General features: G+C 43.0%; 1 protein-coding gene and 1 pseudogene across 1 annotated transcript; both read right to left on the bottom strand.

Annotated features, from left to right (window-relative positions):
- Window positions 1-8,872: 8,872 nt before the first annotated feature.
- On the bottom strand, window positions 8,873-10,372 carry LOC115642724 (olfactory receptor 1-like). The gene is made up of 3 exons (XM_030546444.1): window positions 10,339-10,372; window positions 9,267-9,729; window positions 8,873-9,074 (listed from the first exon to the last, which is right to left on the bottom strand). The coding sequence occupies exons 1-3, from the start codon at window positions 10,370-10,372 to the stop codon at window positions 8,873-8,875; spliced, it is 699 nt and encodes a 232-aa protein (XP_030402304.1).
- Window positions 10,373-15,676: 5,304 nt separating this feature from the next.
- Window positions 15,677-16,633, bottom strand: LOC115642725 (annotated as a pseudogene).
- Between the last annotated feature and the right edge of the window lie 3,771 nt (window positions 16,634-20,404).

The following is a 20,404-nucleotide window of genomic DNA, read 5'->3' on the forward strand; positions in this document are numbered from 1 at the left end:
AACTATAGACATGTAAATACATGATCTCTGTACTCACAACTTGGAAACAGAAGATTAGAGAGCAGGAAATAGAAATCCCCTCATAGCTGAGAGAGAGCATACAGGCCGAAGACAAAGAACACAGACACAAACCTCCCTCCACCCAGAGTTGAAAAAATCCTGTTTCCTGATTGGTCCTCTGGTCAGGTGATTCAGGTGAAAGAGACATTAACCCTTAGTTATCTGTTTATGACAGGGGCACAGCAGGTGGTCGCTGAAGGAGAGAGGGCAAGGAAAAAGAGAAGAGCTGCTAGTCCTAAAAGAGGAGGGGAGGAGTCAATGGAGGCAACACCAAATATAAACCCCAGGAGGATTGCAAGGATGAATAGGAATCGAGAGGACTTGCAGCCAGTGGGTGCACGGGATAGACCGGAGAATCACACTGTCACCAGGAAAAGGCAGGTCTACATGATTGGAAACTCCTTACTGAGAAGAATAGACAGGCCTGTAACTAGAGCTGATCGGGAGAACAGAAGGGTGTGCTGTCTGCCGGGTGCTAAGATACAGGATGTGGACCTGAGGCTGAAAAGGATCCTAGCGGGAGCGGGAAAGAATCCATTGATTGTCCTTCATGTGGGAACGAATGATATGGCTAGATACTCTCTGGAATGTATCAAGGGAGACTATGCCAGACTGGGGAAGACGCTTAAGGAAATGGAGGCTCAGGTGATCTTCAGTGGGATTCTGCCAGTTCCTAGAGAAGGGCAACAAAGGTGTAACAAGATTATAGCTATCAACAGATGGCTCAGGCAGTGGTGCTATAAGGAGGGCTTTGGGATGTAAGGCCATTGGGAAGCATTTATGGACAGAAGACTGTTCTCTCTGGATGGACTTCACCTGAGTGAGGAGGGAAATAGACTTCTAGGATGGAGGCTCGCAGAACTGATTAAGAGAGCTTTAAACTAGGAATTTGGGCGAGATGGTTGGGAGATGTCCAGGAGATCTCCACGCAGGAATGTAACCTTGAGAGAGAAGTAAACAAAGTAAGAGGGGATACAGCCGTGGACAGAAGAATTGGCATAAGGAGGTGGGGTAGTGTAGATAGCAGACTAACAGGTGATGCTGGTGGTAGAATGTCTGTGCCTAACAGGGTAAAGAATGTCAGTGAAGCCAAACGGCAAAAATTAAGATGTCTGTATACTAATGCGAGGAGCCTAGGGAACAAAATGGAGGAACTAGAGCTACTGGTGCAGGAAGTGAAACCGGATATTATAGGGATAACAGAAGCATGGTGGAATAGTAATCCTGACTGGAGTACAGGTATCGAAGGCTATGTGCTGTTTAGGAAAGACAGAAATAAAGGCAAAGGTGGTGGAGTAGAATTGTACATCAATGAGGAGGTTAACTGTAAAGAAATAAGAAGTGATGGAATGGACAAGACAGAGTCTATCTGGGCAAAATTCACACTGGGAAAGAAAGCTACTAGAGCCTCCCCTGAGATAGTTCTTGGGGTGTGCTACAGACCACCGGGATCTGATTTGGATATGGATAGAGACCTCTTTAATGTTTTTAATGAAGTAAACACTAATGGGAAATGTGTGATCATAGGAGACTTTAACTTCCCAGATATAGACTGGAGGACAAGTGCTAGCAAGAATAATAGGGCTCAGATTTTTCTGGATGTGATAGCAGATGGGTTTCTTCACCAAGTAGTTGAAGAACCAACAAGAGGGGATGCCATTTTAGATTTGGTTTTGGTGAGTAGTGAGGATCTCATAGAAGAAATGGTTGTAGGGGACAACCCTGGTTCGAGTGATCATGAGCTAATTCAAACTAGTTCAAACTAGATGGAAGGATAAACAAAAATATTACTTTCATTTTTTCCCACTGAAATAGTTTTGAACCTTCTCATATCATTTATATTTCTGGCTAATGTATCAGAAAAATAACATCAAATACAAAAGTCTCACCTCCATCTGGAATGTGCTTTGTTCGTTTTGGTGGTTGCTAAATAATATCTGAAAGTGGTGAAGCAGCAAGAGCGTTTATGTTTTGTTGACCCACTTGAGATCTCTCCTTTTATAATCCCCTTAATCCAAGTGCTGATCTGCCATAAAATTTAACAGGTGTTTTTGTCTTTTTCTCACACAACAACAGAAAACTTTACCTATAGTTCATGTGTAACCCACGTCTCCTGGGTGTGGTGCTCTGCCCCAGCTAGTGGCACTGAAACTACTTAGAGAAATTAATGAGTCTGCTACAACCTTAGCTAAGGTTCTTGTAGCTTTTAGCTCCTGCACTAAGCTCCAGAGGGCCCAGGTTCGATCCCGCCAGTTGACCATCAGGGTCTGCTGGTGTTACACATGGGCTCTGGGTAAAGATGGTGAAGTTTTGTCATCTAAACTTTTTGGGTTCTGTTTTGTTTACAGAAAATAGGTTTTCTTCCAAAATAATACATTTCAATAAAAGCTTCCATTAAAAAATCAGGTTTGGATAAATATGTTTTGTTTTTTTAATTTAAAACCAAAACTTTTAACGGCTTGTCTGAACAGTGTAAATGTTTGACCCTTTATGACTTGTTTTTTTATTGCAAGCTGAATAATCTTTCATGAGACATTTTTTTTAAAAGACATAACATGAGCTGTTTACAGTATTGTTGTAGCTGCCATTTTTGAGCCATTCTAACTCTCTTGTTTTGCTATCAGTCAGGATGTAATTTTGTATAGTATCTCTTAGAAGCAGAAAATAAACTTTACAGTCCAAAGGAAGGATTTTAAGTACCTCTGCTTTTGAATTTTTTGTAGGAAGGAGCAGAAAATGCAGTTTCTGCAAAACAGAATTCTAGGGGGGAAATCAAAATGAATAGTTAATGTGGGGTGAGTTTGACCCAAATCAGAATATTTTGGTTTTTAACTGATGCAAAATGTTAAGTTTTGAATCAATTCAATAAATCATTAAACTGCATGTCCCTGTCACTGCGTTGCATTGTGAGAGTTAGCGTTCCGGCTCGGGTGACCAGACAGCAAGGGTGAAAAATCAGGATGGGATGGGGATATTAGGCTCCTTTATAAGGCAAAGCCCTGAATATCGGGACTGTCCTTATAAAATCGGGACATCTGGTCACCCTAGTTCCAGCCTCCCTTCTCTCATATGGACCAGGATCCCTGGAGGATTACATCACCCATCGTGTTATGCAGATTTCCTTCTGCCCAAGCTGCATGGTGCATCATGGGGGGGAGGTCACATGTGTGTGGGTGCATTATGGGAGATGTAGTCTATTCAATGAGCCTGGGTCATAGAGGAGAATGGGCTATTCAGTTCAATAAATCAAAATGAAGAAAGGACACTCATGGACACTCATTTCCCATTAAAACCTCTTAGGGAGTTTTGAAAATCTCAGCCTTTGCTTTACTCATTTGCTGTGAGTACAGGAAACAATCCCCAAACTCTTATTGTATGTGAGGCTTCCAATTTGGATATATGAAACTCAGCTGAGGTCATCAGTTCTAAATAGCGGATTACAACCTGGAAAATTATCTATGTTAGTAACAAACTAGCCAGTCACTGACTGACTCACTGACACAATTGGGCTTGGATGCAGTAGTAAGTGCACATAGGCCCTTGCACTCACATACTAACCTATTGATTTCTCATTGACTTGTGGGATTTAATTTAATTGTTCTCATTGATCCAGTGTCATGAAATTATGGGTGACCTAATGCAGGAAAAATCCATTTAACTAAATTCTGTCTTTTGTTGGGGGCCATCAAATAGTGAGTCATTTGAATAAGACCCATTCAAATTCATTCCCCAACATATGAGGGACATCTGTATCCAAGCAACGTGAGCAGGGCATGTTGAGTTTGAGGACATCAGTTTTGATACACTACATAGCATTCATTTCTGTACATGTTTACTTACAGGCAGGGTGCTTCTAAAGGGATCATATCATCTATTCTCATAACTCCATTGAAGTCAGAGAAATTGGTCAATAATCCTTAACAATTCTAGCTGAGCTGCAGTTGTATCATTTAAGCTACACATAGGGTATATATGAATGTATTTCCAGTATCCTTTGTGTATGTGAGCTGATATTAAGTGTTCTTTTGCTCTGTCTCTATTTACCATGACACAGGTCTTCCACAGACAAGAACACAGATATCAGGTAGACATAAATCTGAGCTTCATAATTTACATACAGATTTTTAAAATTGCACATGGGATGGAGGGTGTGAGGGGAGGGAGAAAGCTTCATTCAACCCATTGTAGATCTCAGATATAGATATTGGATACATGATTATGTACCATAGGCTCAGGGATGGTCAGATCTGGGGTTTGGATGGGGGGACCTGTCACAGATCCTAGCCCATGCTCCCTGCCAGCCACCTACGAGGACTCAGCAATCTGCAGCACTGGTTCCTCTCTGGAATAGTTCCTGGGTACCAACTCTCCGTGGGGTCCTCAGACTACCTGACATGGGCCTCCAGGACCAGCGCTGACCCCCGAGATACCCCAGTAACTTAAACATAACCCCTTTCCCATAATTCATTCCCAGAGTCATGAAGCTTCTAGGTTAGGCTTTCGGTCTCTCAGGGACATGCAACAGCTGTGAAGTGGACACTTGGTACAGAGTCTGATACCTTTATGCTCTTTTATACTTAATCCTGTAATGCACAAGGAAGTACAGATCATAGAAAACAATGAACACTAAATACATGTCACTGCCTCAGTTACCTCACCATTCCAGGACATTCTTGGGCTGGAGTCTTTGAATCCTTTAGGCTGTCCTACTGCTTAGGTCCATCTGGGTTTAGGAAAGTGGAAAGAACCAACCCCCTTTCCCCATGAGGCAGCTACATGCTGAGTTTCTCTCCCTCCTGGGGCCCATCACTCAGCCTCTGTGATCTTGTTCTCCCCTGCCCCATGCTTCCTCTTTCATCCTGTATGTTTTTATTTAAAGAACTCTTGGTCACCTGCCCTATTTTGTTTTACTCCTGCTAAGCTTCCATTGCTCCTCCCTCTCTCCCTTCCCCTACTCCCTCAAGAGGAATCAGCTAAACTGGTTTTCTAAGGATACAGCTGCTTTTGTGAATAGTCTTTGGGAGGTATAATTGCCATCTGAAATGGGATGTACCCCAGGGATGAAGTCTGGAAGCCTGTGGAGCTGCTGTGCTCCCAAATCATTCATCTGGGTTGACCTCTCACACGGCTCTGTTGATAACGCACAGCCATCCCCTCCAGGTGGGCCCTGCTATCACCCAACATGACATCAAGTGAAGCCACACACCCAACTGAGTCATCTGAGTGCTTTACCTAAGCCACTCATGGACCAAGAATGGAGGCATGAGGCAATTTCCCAGCTCCCGAGCCTTACCCTATTGGAGTATAAACCCCAAATTATTCCATTTTGCACTGGTCAGGGGTCTGTATGGTGCAAGCTTATTAATTAATCCCAAAATGTGGGGAAGATATGCACCAGCCTCTGTTAACAGAGCTAATATTCCCTGACACTTCACTCAAAACCACACTGGTTAAGATAAAACATAAAACAGATTTATTAAATACCAGAAAGATAGATTTTAAGTGATTATAAGTGATATCAAACAGATCAAACCAGATTACCTAGAAATAAATAAAACTGCAATCTGAGTATTATACAAACTGGATCAGATTTTAGGCAAGCTGTGCCTTACCCATTTATATCGTACAAGCAGGTTTTAGCTTCCTTACTCAGGCACAGCTTTCTTCTCTCCTGCCTGGGACCCCCTTCCACAGTTCAATTCTTGTTCCTCCAGTGTTTCCAGGTGTTTTTTGTAGGAGAGTGAGGCCTCTCTTTTATAGCTTCTTCCAAGTGGAGGAAACTCCTTTGTTTCATGCCAAGTCCCCCCCAGCACAGTCTGTGGAAAACCACAGATACCGAGATGGAGTTCAGAATCATGTGGTCTAGTTACATGCCCTTGCATGCTTCACTGAGTCATAGCAGGGGCCTTTACCCACTGCTTACCTGCTCCCTCTGGGAGGCTTTGTATACAAGTCCTGACATAGTCCTTGTGAGTGTGTATTCCCCTCGATGGGGCCTCTAGTACTGTTTAGCTTTCCCACTGTTGCAACTGAAAGGCTGGTTGTGGGTGTACCCAACTTCACAACATATTTCAGTAACACACAAATAGTAAAACTTCATAACTTCACATACAATGATAGCACATACAATCCAACAAGATATTAATGTTCAACAGATCAAGACTTTTAGAATGATACCTCACAAGGAAGACTTTGTACAAAACATAATAATTACATCACCGTGGTGAATATAGGATGCTTTGGAATGCAGAGTGTCATACCATCATTAACCCAAAGTATTTACCTTTGCATCTGTGTGGGGTGTATGTGATACAGGCCCTGTCAGTAATGGTTGATCCACATACATATAGGCTAGGCACTCATTGTATAGCATTAGGGTTGCCAGCTTTGTAATATTTAAAAACCAGATGCTCCAGCAGAAGCCCTTGAACCTCCTCCATCCCCCAAAGCCTTGCCACTTCCCCGCAGGCACTGCCCCTGCTCCACACTGCCCCAAGGCCCCTTCCCCCATTTGCTTCTCTTCCCCCCTTTCCTGATTGCTCACTGCTCCTGCCTTCTCTCCCACCACCGCGCTCCACAGGTGAATCCCTCCCAACCTGGGGTCTGGGAGCTTCAGCCACCCAGTGCAGGTAGGAGGTGGCTCAGGCTGAGTAAGGGTTGGCCTGGGTGATGACCAGGCACCTCCCTGTGTCCCATGCCTGCAGTAACCAGACTTTGGGTGTCTGGTCAGTAGATCTGACCGGACACTGTCAGGTGCCATTAAAGTCCAATTGAAAACCATGTACCTGGCCACCCCAAGAAGTTTTCATACTGTAACTTCACACTTTCAACCAGAATTCATAAGTTACATAGACATACTGCCATTTCATCACAGGGCTATCTTTAATTAGTTTTGGCTTGGGCAAGCTGATGTGTGATGGTTGGGTAACAAAACAACAGGAGTAGAAATCCATCTCTGAATTAAATTCTCAGAAGTCAGTGCTTGTACACTGAAACAGCACTAGTTACATGTCATGAAGGGGATTTTCAAAGGAAGCTAAAAGTGGCAAATCTTAGATATTAGAAATTAATTCTGCATTACAGGAGAAATATCTTCTTGAATAACATTATCAATATTTATTAATGAAATTTTGTATGGTTCCCATCACTCAGCATTTCATATGTATGAATCAGTTTATCTTCAAAGAAACAGGTGAGATTGGGAATTGTTTTTATCTCCATTTTACAGGTTGGGAAATGAGGCACACCGACATTTGAGGCCAGATTTAGAATGGTATATAGCTGCCCTATGGGATTTTCAAAAGAATCTAGGAGCCTAAAACTCATCAATTTCAATGGACGTTAGGTACGTCTGAAAGTTGCACCAGGTACTTAAATACCTTTAAAAATATGGTTCTAAGTGACTTTCCTAAGATCATAAGAAGTCTGTGGTAGAGACAGGAACAAAATCTAGATCTACGGTGTCCCAGTTCACTGACTGAACCACAAATTTATTCTTTTCTCTCTAGATTACAGCTGGCTGAAAGGTGGAATTTCTGGTTCTCAAGAAATTTAGTTATTTCAAAATTTGGGTTTGCTTGGAATTGGGAGGTGGGAAAAAAGGGTTCCTGGCTCATGAGCAGATCACATGGCAAGGATGCCTTGTAGCTGCAGACTTTAGAACCTAGGAGGACCCCTGGCCTGGAGCAGACCACATTGCAGATCTGCCCTGGAGCCACTCACCCTACAATACTAGGTTCCCTGGCCCTGAGGCACAGCACTGTGTTTCATCAGACAATTTCTGACTAGCTTAGGCTTCATTTCTAAGCCACCTGGATGTATCCCACAGATCACTAATGCATGGATGCAGATTGAGACTCATCGGTTGATGGTAAAATTGTCCTTGTGCATGTAACCCACTCCCACTCAGTGTGCTGCTCTGTCCCCCTTAAGTTGCGTCTGGGACACATACAGAATTGAAGGTCTGTTCTAGCTTTGCTTAATAAAGCTGGCTATTTTAGCTTCTGTAGAAGATGTTCATGCTTTAAGACCGGAAGGTCCTAGGATCATTCTCAACCAGGGATGGTGCAATCATTTAGGTGACCAAGGCGGTTGCCTAGGACTCTAGGATTTGGGGGGTGGCATTTTCTTCAGCAGAAACCACGACAGCCAGCTCTTCGGCCACCCCAGTCACCGCCTGCATTTAGGCTGAGGGAGCTGGTGCAGGGAAGCACGGGGAGGGCCACCTGCAGCAATTTAAGGGAGGGAGTGCACACAAGGGAACTCCCTACCCCAGTTCACCCCCGCCCCACCTCCTCCCTGAGCACCCCATGGCTGCTTCACTTCTCCTGTCTCCCAGGCTTGTGGCGCCAATCAACTTAGGCACCGCAATCCTAGGAGGCAGGAGAAGTGAAGCAGCGACAGTGTGCTCGGGGTGGAGGCAGAGCAGGGATGAGCTGGGGTGGGAGGGTACCTCAGGGCGGAGGGCGGGAGCTGATGCAGAGGGGGCACCTCAGGGCAGAGAGGGGGAGGTGCTGCGGGGTGGGGGCTCCTAAGGGCAGGGGCGGGCACAAGGTGAAAGTTTTGCCTCGGGCATGAAACATCCTTGCACCGGCCCTGTTCTCAACTCATGGGGTCTGTGTTACATATTTCTGTAATGTGGGCTGACATTCTTTTTGAGGAGTTGTCTGTCTCCCTGCAGAACCACTGTTCCAAAACATTGTCCTATCTAGTTTTAATTCATTGCAGCATCACTCTTCCTTTCCCTGGGGAAATTGCCCTTCACCTCTACCTAACAGACTTAGTTGGGCTACTTGAATTCTTTCCTGTGAGCTCATCTTTTGAAGAATATTTTCCTCAATATTTTCATGTCCTGATTCCTTAGACTATAGATCATTTGGTTCAATATGGGATTGATTACACTATACACAACAGCTACAATTTTGTTCATGTTAAAGGAGGATTGGGCCGTTGGGCTCATATACATGAAAATCACAGTCCCGTAGTACAGAGAGACTACAGTCAGGTGGGAGGTGCAGATATAGAAAGTTTTATGCTGGACTTCAGCAGAAGGGATCCTCAATATGGTGATGACAATGTACATATATGAGATCAGAGTGGACAGGAATGTGCTGAGAATCACTAAGGCAGAAAGCATGAATATGGCCTTCTGTGTTCTGTATGTGTCCACGCAGGCCAATTTGAGCAGCGGTGAGATGTCACAAAAGAAATGGTTGACCACTTTGGCGCCGCAAAATGGTAAACTGATCACCAAAAAGGCAGCCACCAATGGTGTCAGACACCCAACGATCCAGGAACCAATAATCAGCAACATGCACACTCTTTTGCTCATGATGGTTGAGTACCTGAGAGGGTAACATATGGCTACGTATCTGTCATAGGCCATCGCTGCAAAGAGGAAGCATTCAGCCGTGCCAAGGAAGAAGAAGACGTAAGATTGCAGCAAGCAGCCAGCCAAGGGAATAGTTTTCATCTCTGTGAGCAGGATGGACAGTAGCATGAGGACTGTGGTTGAGGTATATCCCATGTCCAGGAAAGACAGATTCCCCAGGAAGAGGTACATGGGAGTGTGGAGGCGGCTGTCCATCCTGAGGGTGATGATTATAGTGATGTTGCCAGTGAAGGAGAGGAGGTACATGGCTAGGAAGAGGATGAAGAGTGAGACTTGTACTTTTCGGGTGCCAGGGAAACCCAGGAGCTACTGTTCCATGGATCTACATGCACTTGTTTGATCATCTACCAGAGAAAGCAGAACAGAAGGGTCAGAAAAAATTTGCAATTTTCAACCAAACAGCTTGTGTCAGAAAATGTCAGTTCATCAAACTTTCTCCAATTCAGGATGGAATGTTTGTCCTTTCTGTGGGTCATCTACGTCACAGCTGAGTGCCTTGACCACTATATCAGAGTGTGTCTCTCTCAAGAACCTCTGTATCAGAGTGTGTGTCTCTCAAGTACCTCTCCTGATGCTGTTTCACGTTGCATAAATAATTAACTAGTCAGTGCGAGAAAGGCAGCAGTTTTGATTCTATAGCATGGTGGCCAGGGCTTTGTCTACACTAGCACTTTTGTCGGTCAAACTTTTGTTTGTCAGGGGTGTGAAAAAAACACCTTTGATTGACATAAGTGTCACAGACAAAAGCACTGATGTGGACAGTGCTATGTTGGTGAGATACGCTCTCCTACCGACATAGCTATCGCTACTTGTTAGGGGTGGTTTCATTATGCCAGCGAGAGCATTCTCTCCCGTCACCATAGAGGTAGCTAAACAGGAGAACTTACAGCTGTGCCACTCTGTGCTCCGTAGTGTAGTCATAGCCTCAGGCACTTTGTCTGGGATGAGGAAGACCCATGGTCAAACTTCTGCTCTGAATCTTGCATACAGCAACATACGAACATGTTATACACGCTCCCATAAGCCCTTCAAGGCAATTTCAAAAGCAAATATTTTAACTTTCTCTAGGTGACTTTGAAAAAATCTGCCTTAATAGAAATAGGCTAATAGAAATCTCCACAAGTACATTAGCAAGTATTGCAAATTATAAAGGAAGTAAACCCTCATGTTTCAAGGCACAAACCATCCATAGCTGAGTGGGTCAGGGAGAAACATCTCCTCTGGGAAGGAAATATCATTGCTGCACCATCCTCTGAAGTGTGCAGCACTGATCACTGTGAGTGGAAGGGTATTGAAGTGGATCATTGATTAGAACCATCATGGTAATTCCTACATTCTTAAATGCCAGCACCTTGCAAATTCAGAAGCTGATGGCAGGCAGGATTTAACAATAAAAATAAATTCTGCATTCCAGACACTTAATCCCAAAGAGTAGCTGCTAAATAAAATCTAACATGCGTACCATGCACATGAAAGCATCTCTGTTTTTTTCTGAGTTGTAGGATAATTTACCTTGAGAACTTAAAGACGTGGGCTATATAGCAAGGTAACAAGTAAGTCACAAGATAAAACTCTAACCAAAATGAGTTCAAATAAGAAAACAAAAAAATGTATTCATCTCCTGGGGATTTTTTTTCACAATCCTTCCAATTGCTTCCTCCCGGCAGCAGGACTCTAGTTCTGACATACCATAAAGTTTAAGGGTCTATTTCAAGTGTACTTCATGTCACAGTCAATACAGCACCTCCTGGGATAGAAATGCTGCAGGAAGAGCATTGATTTTATTTCTGTTGACATGAGCAGGTTGATAAGGAAATGTGATCCTTAGCTTCTAGGGATACGGTCCCAGTGAAGGCACTTCAGAAAGGGATAGCTAGCTAGATAGATAAAGAATGAAATTCAGAAATTCCATCCCAACTTGAGACAAAAAGTTGAAATTTTCTTACAACTTATCTGCACACAGTTTTCATACGGCCATATTACGGACACTGTTTTATTGTGTTATAAAGGGGTGGACATCATCTTAAGGCAGTTTTGAAAATCCAAATTTTTGAACTTAACTTTAGGCTCTTCTTTTTCCATGTTTAATCCATGATTATTATTTTAAATAATTTCAGTGGAAGAGAATAACATCACAGCTATGATAACCTGCAGGGAATATGGCATATTTTAATACAAACACAATATAATCTGTGTACACACGCACAGAAAAAATCCCACATTGTGCGTGTTGCCCTGTTCATGGATGGGTGTACAGATTATTGATTCATCTCTTAAACTGCTGTGGTTAAAGATTTGGTCTCCTAAGGGCTACAGCAATGAACCAAAACTATCAGCATTTGAAGACCCTAAGAGCATACAAGAAACAATTCCAATTTATGGCAAGTTCCTTTATTAACGAATGCAGATCAACTACCCCATAGATACTAAAATATAATAGCAGATAGAGTGCTTAATCCTATATCCAGCCTCACTCACATCTCCTTCTAGGGGGACACTGGAGAATCAGTCATTATTCTCATCTCCCCATGCTTTTCTTCCTGCCAACTCACAGTACACAGACTGTACAACACATTTTACCCTGAGTTACATTTAGAACAACTAAAGCTCATACCTATGCATAGGGGTGTCAACTTCCTTGTTCCTTATTTGCAAGTCCACTTCCCATAAACTTTACGGTGCTCTGCTTTTCATAGGTTATCATCCTAGTTCCTCTTATTCCCATTAGCACTGAGGTATAGACGCTCCTATGGTAACCTGCGGTTACTGCAGAATTTCTCATGATGTTACAATCTGGTGTCTTGCGATCTAGATGGGGTACATTGTGGCATGTTTTTTCCAAATATCACCCACTGGCACATTCTTTTAGGTGATATTGTAACTTTACTGGTATAGAGTTATTCTTGAGTCACCTACCTATGTCCACTCTCATGAGGCCTAAAGTCTAGTATGGCTACACTGAAATCTTACAAGCCTCAGCCTGTAGGCCTTGCATTACAGCCTTACTTTGCTAATATGCCTAATACACACTCATATATGCTCGTCAGCCCTGTACTCCTGACTTAATCCTACTTAAACCTATCCAGCATCCCTTAATTAATTAGACTTAACCACAACAATAAATCCTCTATTAAATGTTTCAGTGAAATGGCTACAAGCAGAAGAGAATTTCCCATTGAAGAGCACTGAGCACCTCGAAAAACATGCACCTCCATCCTGCATGAATGGAGAGACATTAAGGCTCCATGAAAACAAAATCAGATCAATGAAGAAAGGGGCAGATTTTTTTTAAGAGAGTGCCTAGAAAATCCCTGGGATTCATGAAGTCCTAGAATACTCAAGGAGTTAATAGAGGAGGTATCTGAGCCTCTAGCTATTATCTTTGGAAATCATGGGAGACGGGAGAGATTTCAGAAGACTGGAAAAGGGCAAATATAGTGCCCATCTATAAAAAGGGAAATAAAAACAACCCAAGAAACTACAGACCAGTTAGTTTAACTTCTGTGCCAGGGAAGATAATGGAGCAGGTAATTAAAGAAATCATCTGAAAACACTTAGAAGGTGGTAAGGTGATAGGGAATAGCCAGCATGGATTTGTAAAGAACAAATCATGTCAAACCAATCTGATAGCTTTCTTTGATAGGATAACGAGTCTTGTGGATAAGGGAGAAGCGGTGGATGTGGTATACCTAGACTTTAGTAAGGCATTTGATACGGTCTCTCATGATATCCTTATCGATAAACTAGGCAAATACAATTTAGATGGGGCTACTATAAGGTGGGTGCATAACTGGCTGAATAACCGTACTCAGAGAGTAGTTATTAATGGCTCCCAATCCTGCTGGAGAGGTATAACAAGTGGGGTTCCGCAGGGGTCTGTTTTGGGACCGGTTCTGTTCAATATCTTCATCAACGACTTAGATGTTGGCATAGAAAGTACGCTTATTAAGTTTGCAGACGATACCAAACTGGGAGGGATTGCAACTGCTTTGGAGGACAGGGTCAAAATTCAAAATGATCTGGACAAATTGGAGAAATGGTCTGAGGTAAACCAGATGAAGTTCAATAAAGACAAATGCAAAGTGCTCCACTTAGGAAGGAACAATCAGTTTCACACATACAGAATGGGAAGAGATTGTCTAGGAAGGAGTATGGCAGAAAGAGATCTAGGGGTCAAAGTGGACCACAAGCTAAATATGAGTCAACAGTGTGATACTGTTGCAAAAAAAGCAAACGTGATTCTGGCATGCATTAACAGGTGTGTTGTAAACAAGATATAAGAAGTCATTCTTCTGCTCTACTCTGCGCTGGTTAGGCCTCAACTGGAGTATTGTGTCCAGTTCTGGGCACTGCATTTCAAGAAAGATGTGGAGAAATTGGAGAGGGTCCAGAGAAGAGCAATAAGAATGATTAAACGTCTTGAGAACATGGCCTGTGAAGGAAGGCTGAAAGAATTGGGTTTATTTAGTTTGGAAAAGAGAAGACTGAGAGGGGACATGATAGCAGTTTTCAGGTATCTAAAAGGATGTCATCAGGAGGAGAAAGAAAAATTGTTCACCTTAGCCTCTAATGATAGAATAAGAAGCAATGGGCTTAAACTGCAGCAAGAGACATTTAGGTTGGACATTAGGAAAAAGTTCCTAACTGTCAGGATAGTTAAACACTGGAATAAATTGCCTAGGGAGGTTGTGGAATCTCCATATCTGGAGATATTTAAGAGTAGGTTCGATAAATGTCTATCAGGGATGGTCTAGACAGTATTTGGTCCTGCCATGAGGGCAGGGGACTGGACTCGATGACCTCTCGAGGTCCCTTCCAGTCCTAGAGTCTATGAATCTATGAATAAGTCTGAGTCTGGCTCCCGGTGAAATGAACTGGGAAAGGCAGACACTTCAGAACAGGATTCATAAACGCCAGCATGTAAGACGGGGAGCCACCTACACTAGACAATGGGAGATACCAAGAGGAAGGTTATATCTGTCCTCCCGCACTCCTATTAAAGCTATTCCACTGCGGATAAATAATTTTAAAAGGTCAGTGGAGCAGGAGGACTGGATCCTCCACATCCCAAGTGGATGCTGTAAACACCAGGCTCTGGAGTCATTATCATGCTTTCTCTCTCTCTCTGTGGCCCAATGGTTCATTAATAATTTAATCCACTGTGGAATAGCTTCATCAGGAGAGCTTGAGGGATCCCCACATCAGGATGGCCCCTAGTCCAGGGGTGAGGCCACTCACCTGACAGGTGAGTTGTTAAAATTCCTCAACTGGAGGTGGAGACATAAAACTGGGGGTATCCTGCACCCCAGATGAGTACCTGATTCACAGGATTGAAAGTTATGGGGAGCTTCCCCTCCCCACCTCCATTATTTTGTTTAAGCAGGTGACACGGGATGGATCGCTTGATGGTTACCTGATCTGTTCATTTACTCTGGGGCACCTGACATTGGCCACTGTTGGAAGACAGGATGTTGGGCTAGATGGACCTGGTTTGCCACTCCAAGCCAATGGGGGCTGCGGGAAGAGGCACAGGCCTAGGGATGTGCTGGCTGCCCTTGCTGCAGCTCCCATTGGTCTGGAACAGTGAACCACGGCCAGTGGGAGCCACGGTAGAACAAACCGGCCCACCAGGGGCTTTCCCTGAACAAGTGGCGGCCCAAGTTTGAGAACCACTGCCTTGGATGATGTTACAATAAGAAATATTTCTCTCTAGAACTGAGATGTTCCTTAGAGCCCATCAAACAACAGAGGAATAGACGTGGGGAGTTGGAAATTTTCTAATGGCATTTGAAATTTCATTGAGAAGTTAAAAATTCCAAAAATTCCATGAGTTCTGTAGATTTGTAACAAATAAGAAAAATATTTTGCAAAAAATACTGTCACTTTTCACACTTTATCATAATTCAAAAAAATTCAGGGAAAATCAAATTTTTGAAAATTACAACAAACTCCCATTTTAATAGGTACAAAAATGCAAACAAAAAATGAGGGTAAATAATTGCAGATTTTTTTTATTGAAGTTCAAAATCTGCATAAAATATCGTAGAAATATTAAATTCAAAATATTATAACTAGTTCAATATGAAGGATTTATCCTTCGAGCTTCCCATTAGGGGACATTTCCCACTGTACTCAAGATGACTCTGAGGGTATATTCCAATAAGGGAGATTTCTCTTTAGAGTGGAGCTATTCCTCGGTGTACTGTCCAACTGGAAGAAAATTGCCTATGTTTTTGGAGGAAAGATCTTGATTCCCATTCTTCGAATTGCTCCTTTAACTTCCTTGTTTCTGAGGCTGTAGATAATAGGGTTCAGTATTGGAGTCACCACCGAACAGAACAGAGAGAGCAACTTGTCCACATTCAGGGTATAGATGGATTTGGAGTGTATGTAGATGAACACGGCTGTCCCATAGAACAGTACCACTACAGTGAGGTGCGGGGAGCAGGTGGAGAAAGCTCTGTGTCCGCCTTTGGAAGAGCTCATTTTAAGGATCATGGAGATGATGTGGATGTAGGACACCAGGATCAGCAGGAAGGGCATTGTGATGACGAAGGCAGCTGCCACAATGATTTGGAACTCATTCCATTAGGTATCTCCACAGACCAGCGTCAGCACTGGCTGGATCTCACAGAAGAAGTGGTTGATCACATTGAACCCACAGAAAGGGAGTGTGACGATAAACATGGTGTGGCCCAGGGCCATGAGGCTGCCACAGATCCACGAGCAGGCAGCCAGCCGGACACACACAGTCTTGTTCATGATGTCCGCATAGCGTAATGGGTTACATATGGCGCTGTAGCGGTCATAAGCCATAATATCTAGCAGGCAGCACTCTGTTGCTCCAAATAGCAGAAAGAAATACATCTGTGCAGAACAACCGGCAAAGGAGATAGTTTTATCCTCCGAGAGGAGGCTGGCCATCATCTTGGGCAGGGTGACGGATGTGTAGCAGATCTCCAGGAAGGACATGTTCCTGAGGAAGAAATACATGGGGCTGTGAAGGGCTGGGTCTACATTTATAAGGATGGGGATGAGGATGTTGCCCAGCACTGTGATGAAATAAATACATATGAACAACAGAAGGAGAAGGCACTCCATATGCGGGAGGTTAGAAAAGCCCAGTATAATGAACTCAGTCACTGAGGTGTGGTTTTCTGTGATCCCTTCAGGATATTTCATCTTGAGAAATAAAAAAATACAAACAAAAAAAAACAAAAAAAGGTATTCATTATTTGATACAGCATTTAAGTTAACCATAACTATCTTCATACTTAGACATCTATCTATTTCCATAGACATATATCTCCCTCTTTCTCTCTCTAGACATCTATCTATGTCCCTAGACATCTATTTATCTCTAGCTTCATACATACTCATCTCTCTATCTTTCTCCCTAGACATCTGTCATCTCTCTCTCTCTCTCTCCATACATATCCATCTATCTATCAGGGTTGACATCATATTGGCCAGATTCTGTCCTCACAACAAGTGTAAATCCACGGCAATTTCACTTAAGTCAATGGTTCTCAGTTGTCTCAGTTACATCAAACTTAGGCTTGTGTATCTCCAAGACTGCATTGGAAATGCATCTGTTTTATACCAGTCTCAGTAGAGAATTTGCACGAATTAAGTTGCAATTGTGGAAAGCTGAATCCAGCACAATGAATTTACACTGATGTAACTAAGATCAAAATCTGTCTCTCAAAGCAGAGATGTTGCAACGTAGATACACAGAAACATACACAACTCTCAGCTCACATGTGATATAGGCAGTGTAACCACGTAGACTTGTCAACAAAGCATATAGCTGTTTCACCGAACTACCCACTAAATAACAGTTTGAACAACAAACTGTGGAAACACATGGGTAGAGCGTTTTTAATCAGTATGCTACAGAAATGGCCTGATTCTCTTTATACTTATTCCGGAATTATAGCAAAAGTGCAGCACTAATTTAAGTACCCTCCATCCTGATTTCTTTCTCTTCCCTCTCTCCACTTCTATGCATTTAATTCTATTTCTGCCCCTCTTAATCTACCCTTTAGCCTCTCTCTTACTAACCTTTTTAACCGCTACTTTCTCCTCACCCCTCCAGTTCTAACCCCCTCCCAATCCATCTTTTTTCCCCTTCCCTCTCACTAGTTGCACCAGTGTAAAACTATAATACAGGAGATGAGAGCCAAAGCATTTCTCATTCTGTGACCTCAAGATCATACACATAGACTCATAGACTCATAGACTCATAGGTCAGAAGGGACCAATCTGATCATCTAGTCTGGCCTCCTGCACAAGGCAGGCCACAGAACCCCACCCATCCAATTTTATAACAACCCCTATCCCAGGACCGAGTTATTGAAATCCTCAAAATTGGTTTGAAGACCTCAAGCTGCAGAGAAACCACCAGCAAGCGACCCGTGCCCCACGCTGCAGGGGAAGGCGAAAAACCTCCAGGGCCCCTGCCAATCCGCCCTGGAGGAAAATTCCTTCCCGACCCCAAATATGGCGATCAGTTAAACCCTGAGCATGTGGGCAAGAGTCACCAGCCAGCACCCAAGAAGGAATTCTCTGCAGTAACTCAGTTCCCATTCCATCCAACATCTCCCCGCAGACCACTGAGCAGACCTATCTGGTGGTAATCCAAGATCAATTGCCCAAATTAACGATCCTATCATAACATCCCCTCCATATACTTATCAAGCATTGTCTTAAAGCCAGGAAAGTCTTTTGCCCCCACTACTTCCCTCGGAAGGCTGTTCCAGAACTTCACTCCCCTAATGGTTAGAAACCTTCGTCTAATTTCAAGTCTAAACTTCCTAATATCCAGTTTATACCCATTCGTCCTCGTGCCTACATTAGTACTAAACTTAAATAATTCCTCTCCCTCCCTAACGTTAACCCCCCCTGATATATTTATATAGAGCAAGCATATCCCCCCGCAGCCTTCTTTTGGCCAGGCTAAACAAGCCAAGCTCTTTGAGTCTCCTTTCATAAGGCAGTTTTTCCATTCCTCGGTTCATCCTTGTAGCCCGTCTCTGAACCTGTTCCAGTTTGAATTCATCCTTCTTGAACATGGGACACCAGAACTGCACACAGTATTCCAGATGTGGTCTCACCAACGCCTTGTATAACGGTACTAACACCTCCTTATCCTTGCAGGATATACCCCGCCTGATGCATCCCAAAATCGCATTTGCTTTTTTAACAGCCGTATCACATTGGCGACTCATAGTCATCCTGCTATCAACCAGTACCCCAAGGTCCTTCTCCTCCTCAGTCGCTTCCAACTGATGCGCCCCCAACGTATATCCAAAATTCTTATTATTAATTCCTAAATGCATAACCTTGCACTTTTCACTATTGTATTTCATCCTATTTCTATTACTCCAGTTTACAAGGTGGTTCAGATCTTCCTGAATAGTATCCCTGTCCTTCTCCGTGTTAGCAATACCCCCCAACTTCGTGTCATCCGCAAACTTTATTAGCACATTCCCGCTCTTTGTGCCAAGGTCAGTAATAAAAAGGTTAAATAAGATCGGTCCCAAAACCGATCCTTGAAGGATGACTGGCCCTCTTGGATGTACACTTAAACAAAACTGAACTAAATTATACAGATTCCTTTTTAGTTTGTTTTTAGTCTATGTGAAGCTGGATCCACACTGAATTCAAGGTGGATGTTTAACCCCTTTAGGCTCTGCTAAAAATCCAGGCATGGATTAATATAGAAATGCCTGAAACTTTGTTAATGCAGAGTTAAAGTTGCCCAATGAACCCATTTTACCTTTCCAGAATGTGGAGAATGGTTAAACTTAAACCTCCGAGAACCAGGAAATGACCCATTTACCCTGTGACTTACTTTCCTTTCTTCACACTCTGATTCATTGTTCAGAACCCAGGACTCTGACTTTCACCTTCCCTCTATTTACTCACTTTGACAATCTTGCAGAAGTAAAATCAAACATAAGGATTCTAGGGCACTTTAAAATATTGTTCTTAGACTAGAAATCTTGAAATCAGGTAAAAGTTTCTAAAAGCAGCTCCTGCAAAATGCAGGCAGCGTGCACATGACAGATCCTCTTGAAACTGCCAAGAACAGGGCTGTAACCCCCAACCTGGGGGCTGAATCTCAGCTTCAATGATCACCATGTATCACCTTAAATCATCCAGAAGCTGTGACAGCCAGTTCCCTGAAAACACTCAGGTGACAACAGAGCTTGCTCACATGTACACTTCAATCCCTTGCACACGTGCCATCTTGGAGATCTAAACTCTGTTCTTCAGAAACATTTTTCCAGCATTGCACCCCAAAAGGGCCAGTGGGTGACATGCACTAGCCGAGTAGCTGATTTTCCATGGTCAGAGCTATAGTTTGACCGCCAAGAATGTTCATATTAAAAGAATGAGATGATTTTGTACAATGCTGTACTTAAAAGGCTGTGTCCAGAAACTCTTTGCTCACATGTCCCCACTTTTTGGCCATGAACACTAGAAAGCTCCCAGACAAGGCACAAGGAAATTGAAGAGAATCTGAGTAAACAGGCAGATTTTTTGATCACTATAAAAAGCTGACATTTACAAATACAGCTGCTTTGTCTTTAACCTTATTTGGAACAGATCTGGCACTCAGCTGTAATGAATATATTAACAGACGCCAAATGGTCTTTGTCACACTATAATCACTTACGATATGGTTATTCTTTCTGTTAAACTGAATTAAATCTGAAGTCACTTCACTGAGATCAATGCGGGTATGTCCATTTAAACACAAAGTAAATGAGATCAGAATAGAGCCGTTCATATTGAAGTTTCATAACATTAACGGTGCTGGGGTAAAATTCCTGTCTTCACACTGAGAGTGAGATGAGAAGCAGGACCTACAATGTTTTATGCCAGGTATATTACAGTTTGAGGCATGATGTGAATTTAACCACTAAAAACATCTAGATTCAGCTC

The sequence above is a fragment of the Gopherus evgoodei genome, unplaced genomic scaffold (assembly GCF_007399415.2).
Source record: "Gopherus evgoodei ecotype Sinaloan lineage unplaced genomic scaffold, rGopEvg1_v1.p scaffold_45_arrow_ctg1, whole genome shotgun sequence".
Classification (NCBI taxonomy): Eukaryota; Metazoa; Chordata; order Testudines; family Testudinidae; genus Gopherus; species Gopherus evgoodei.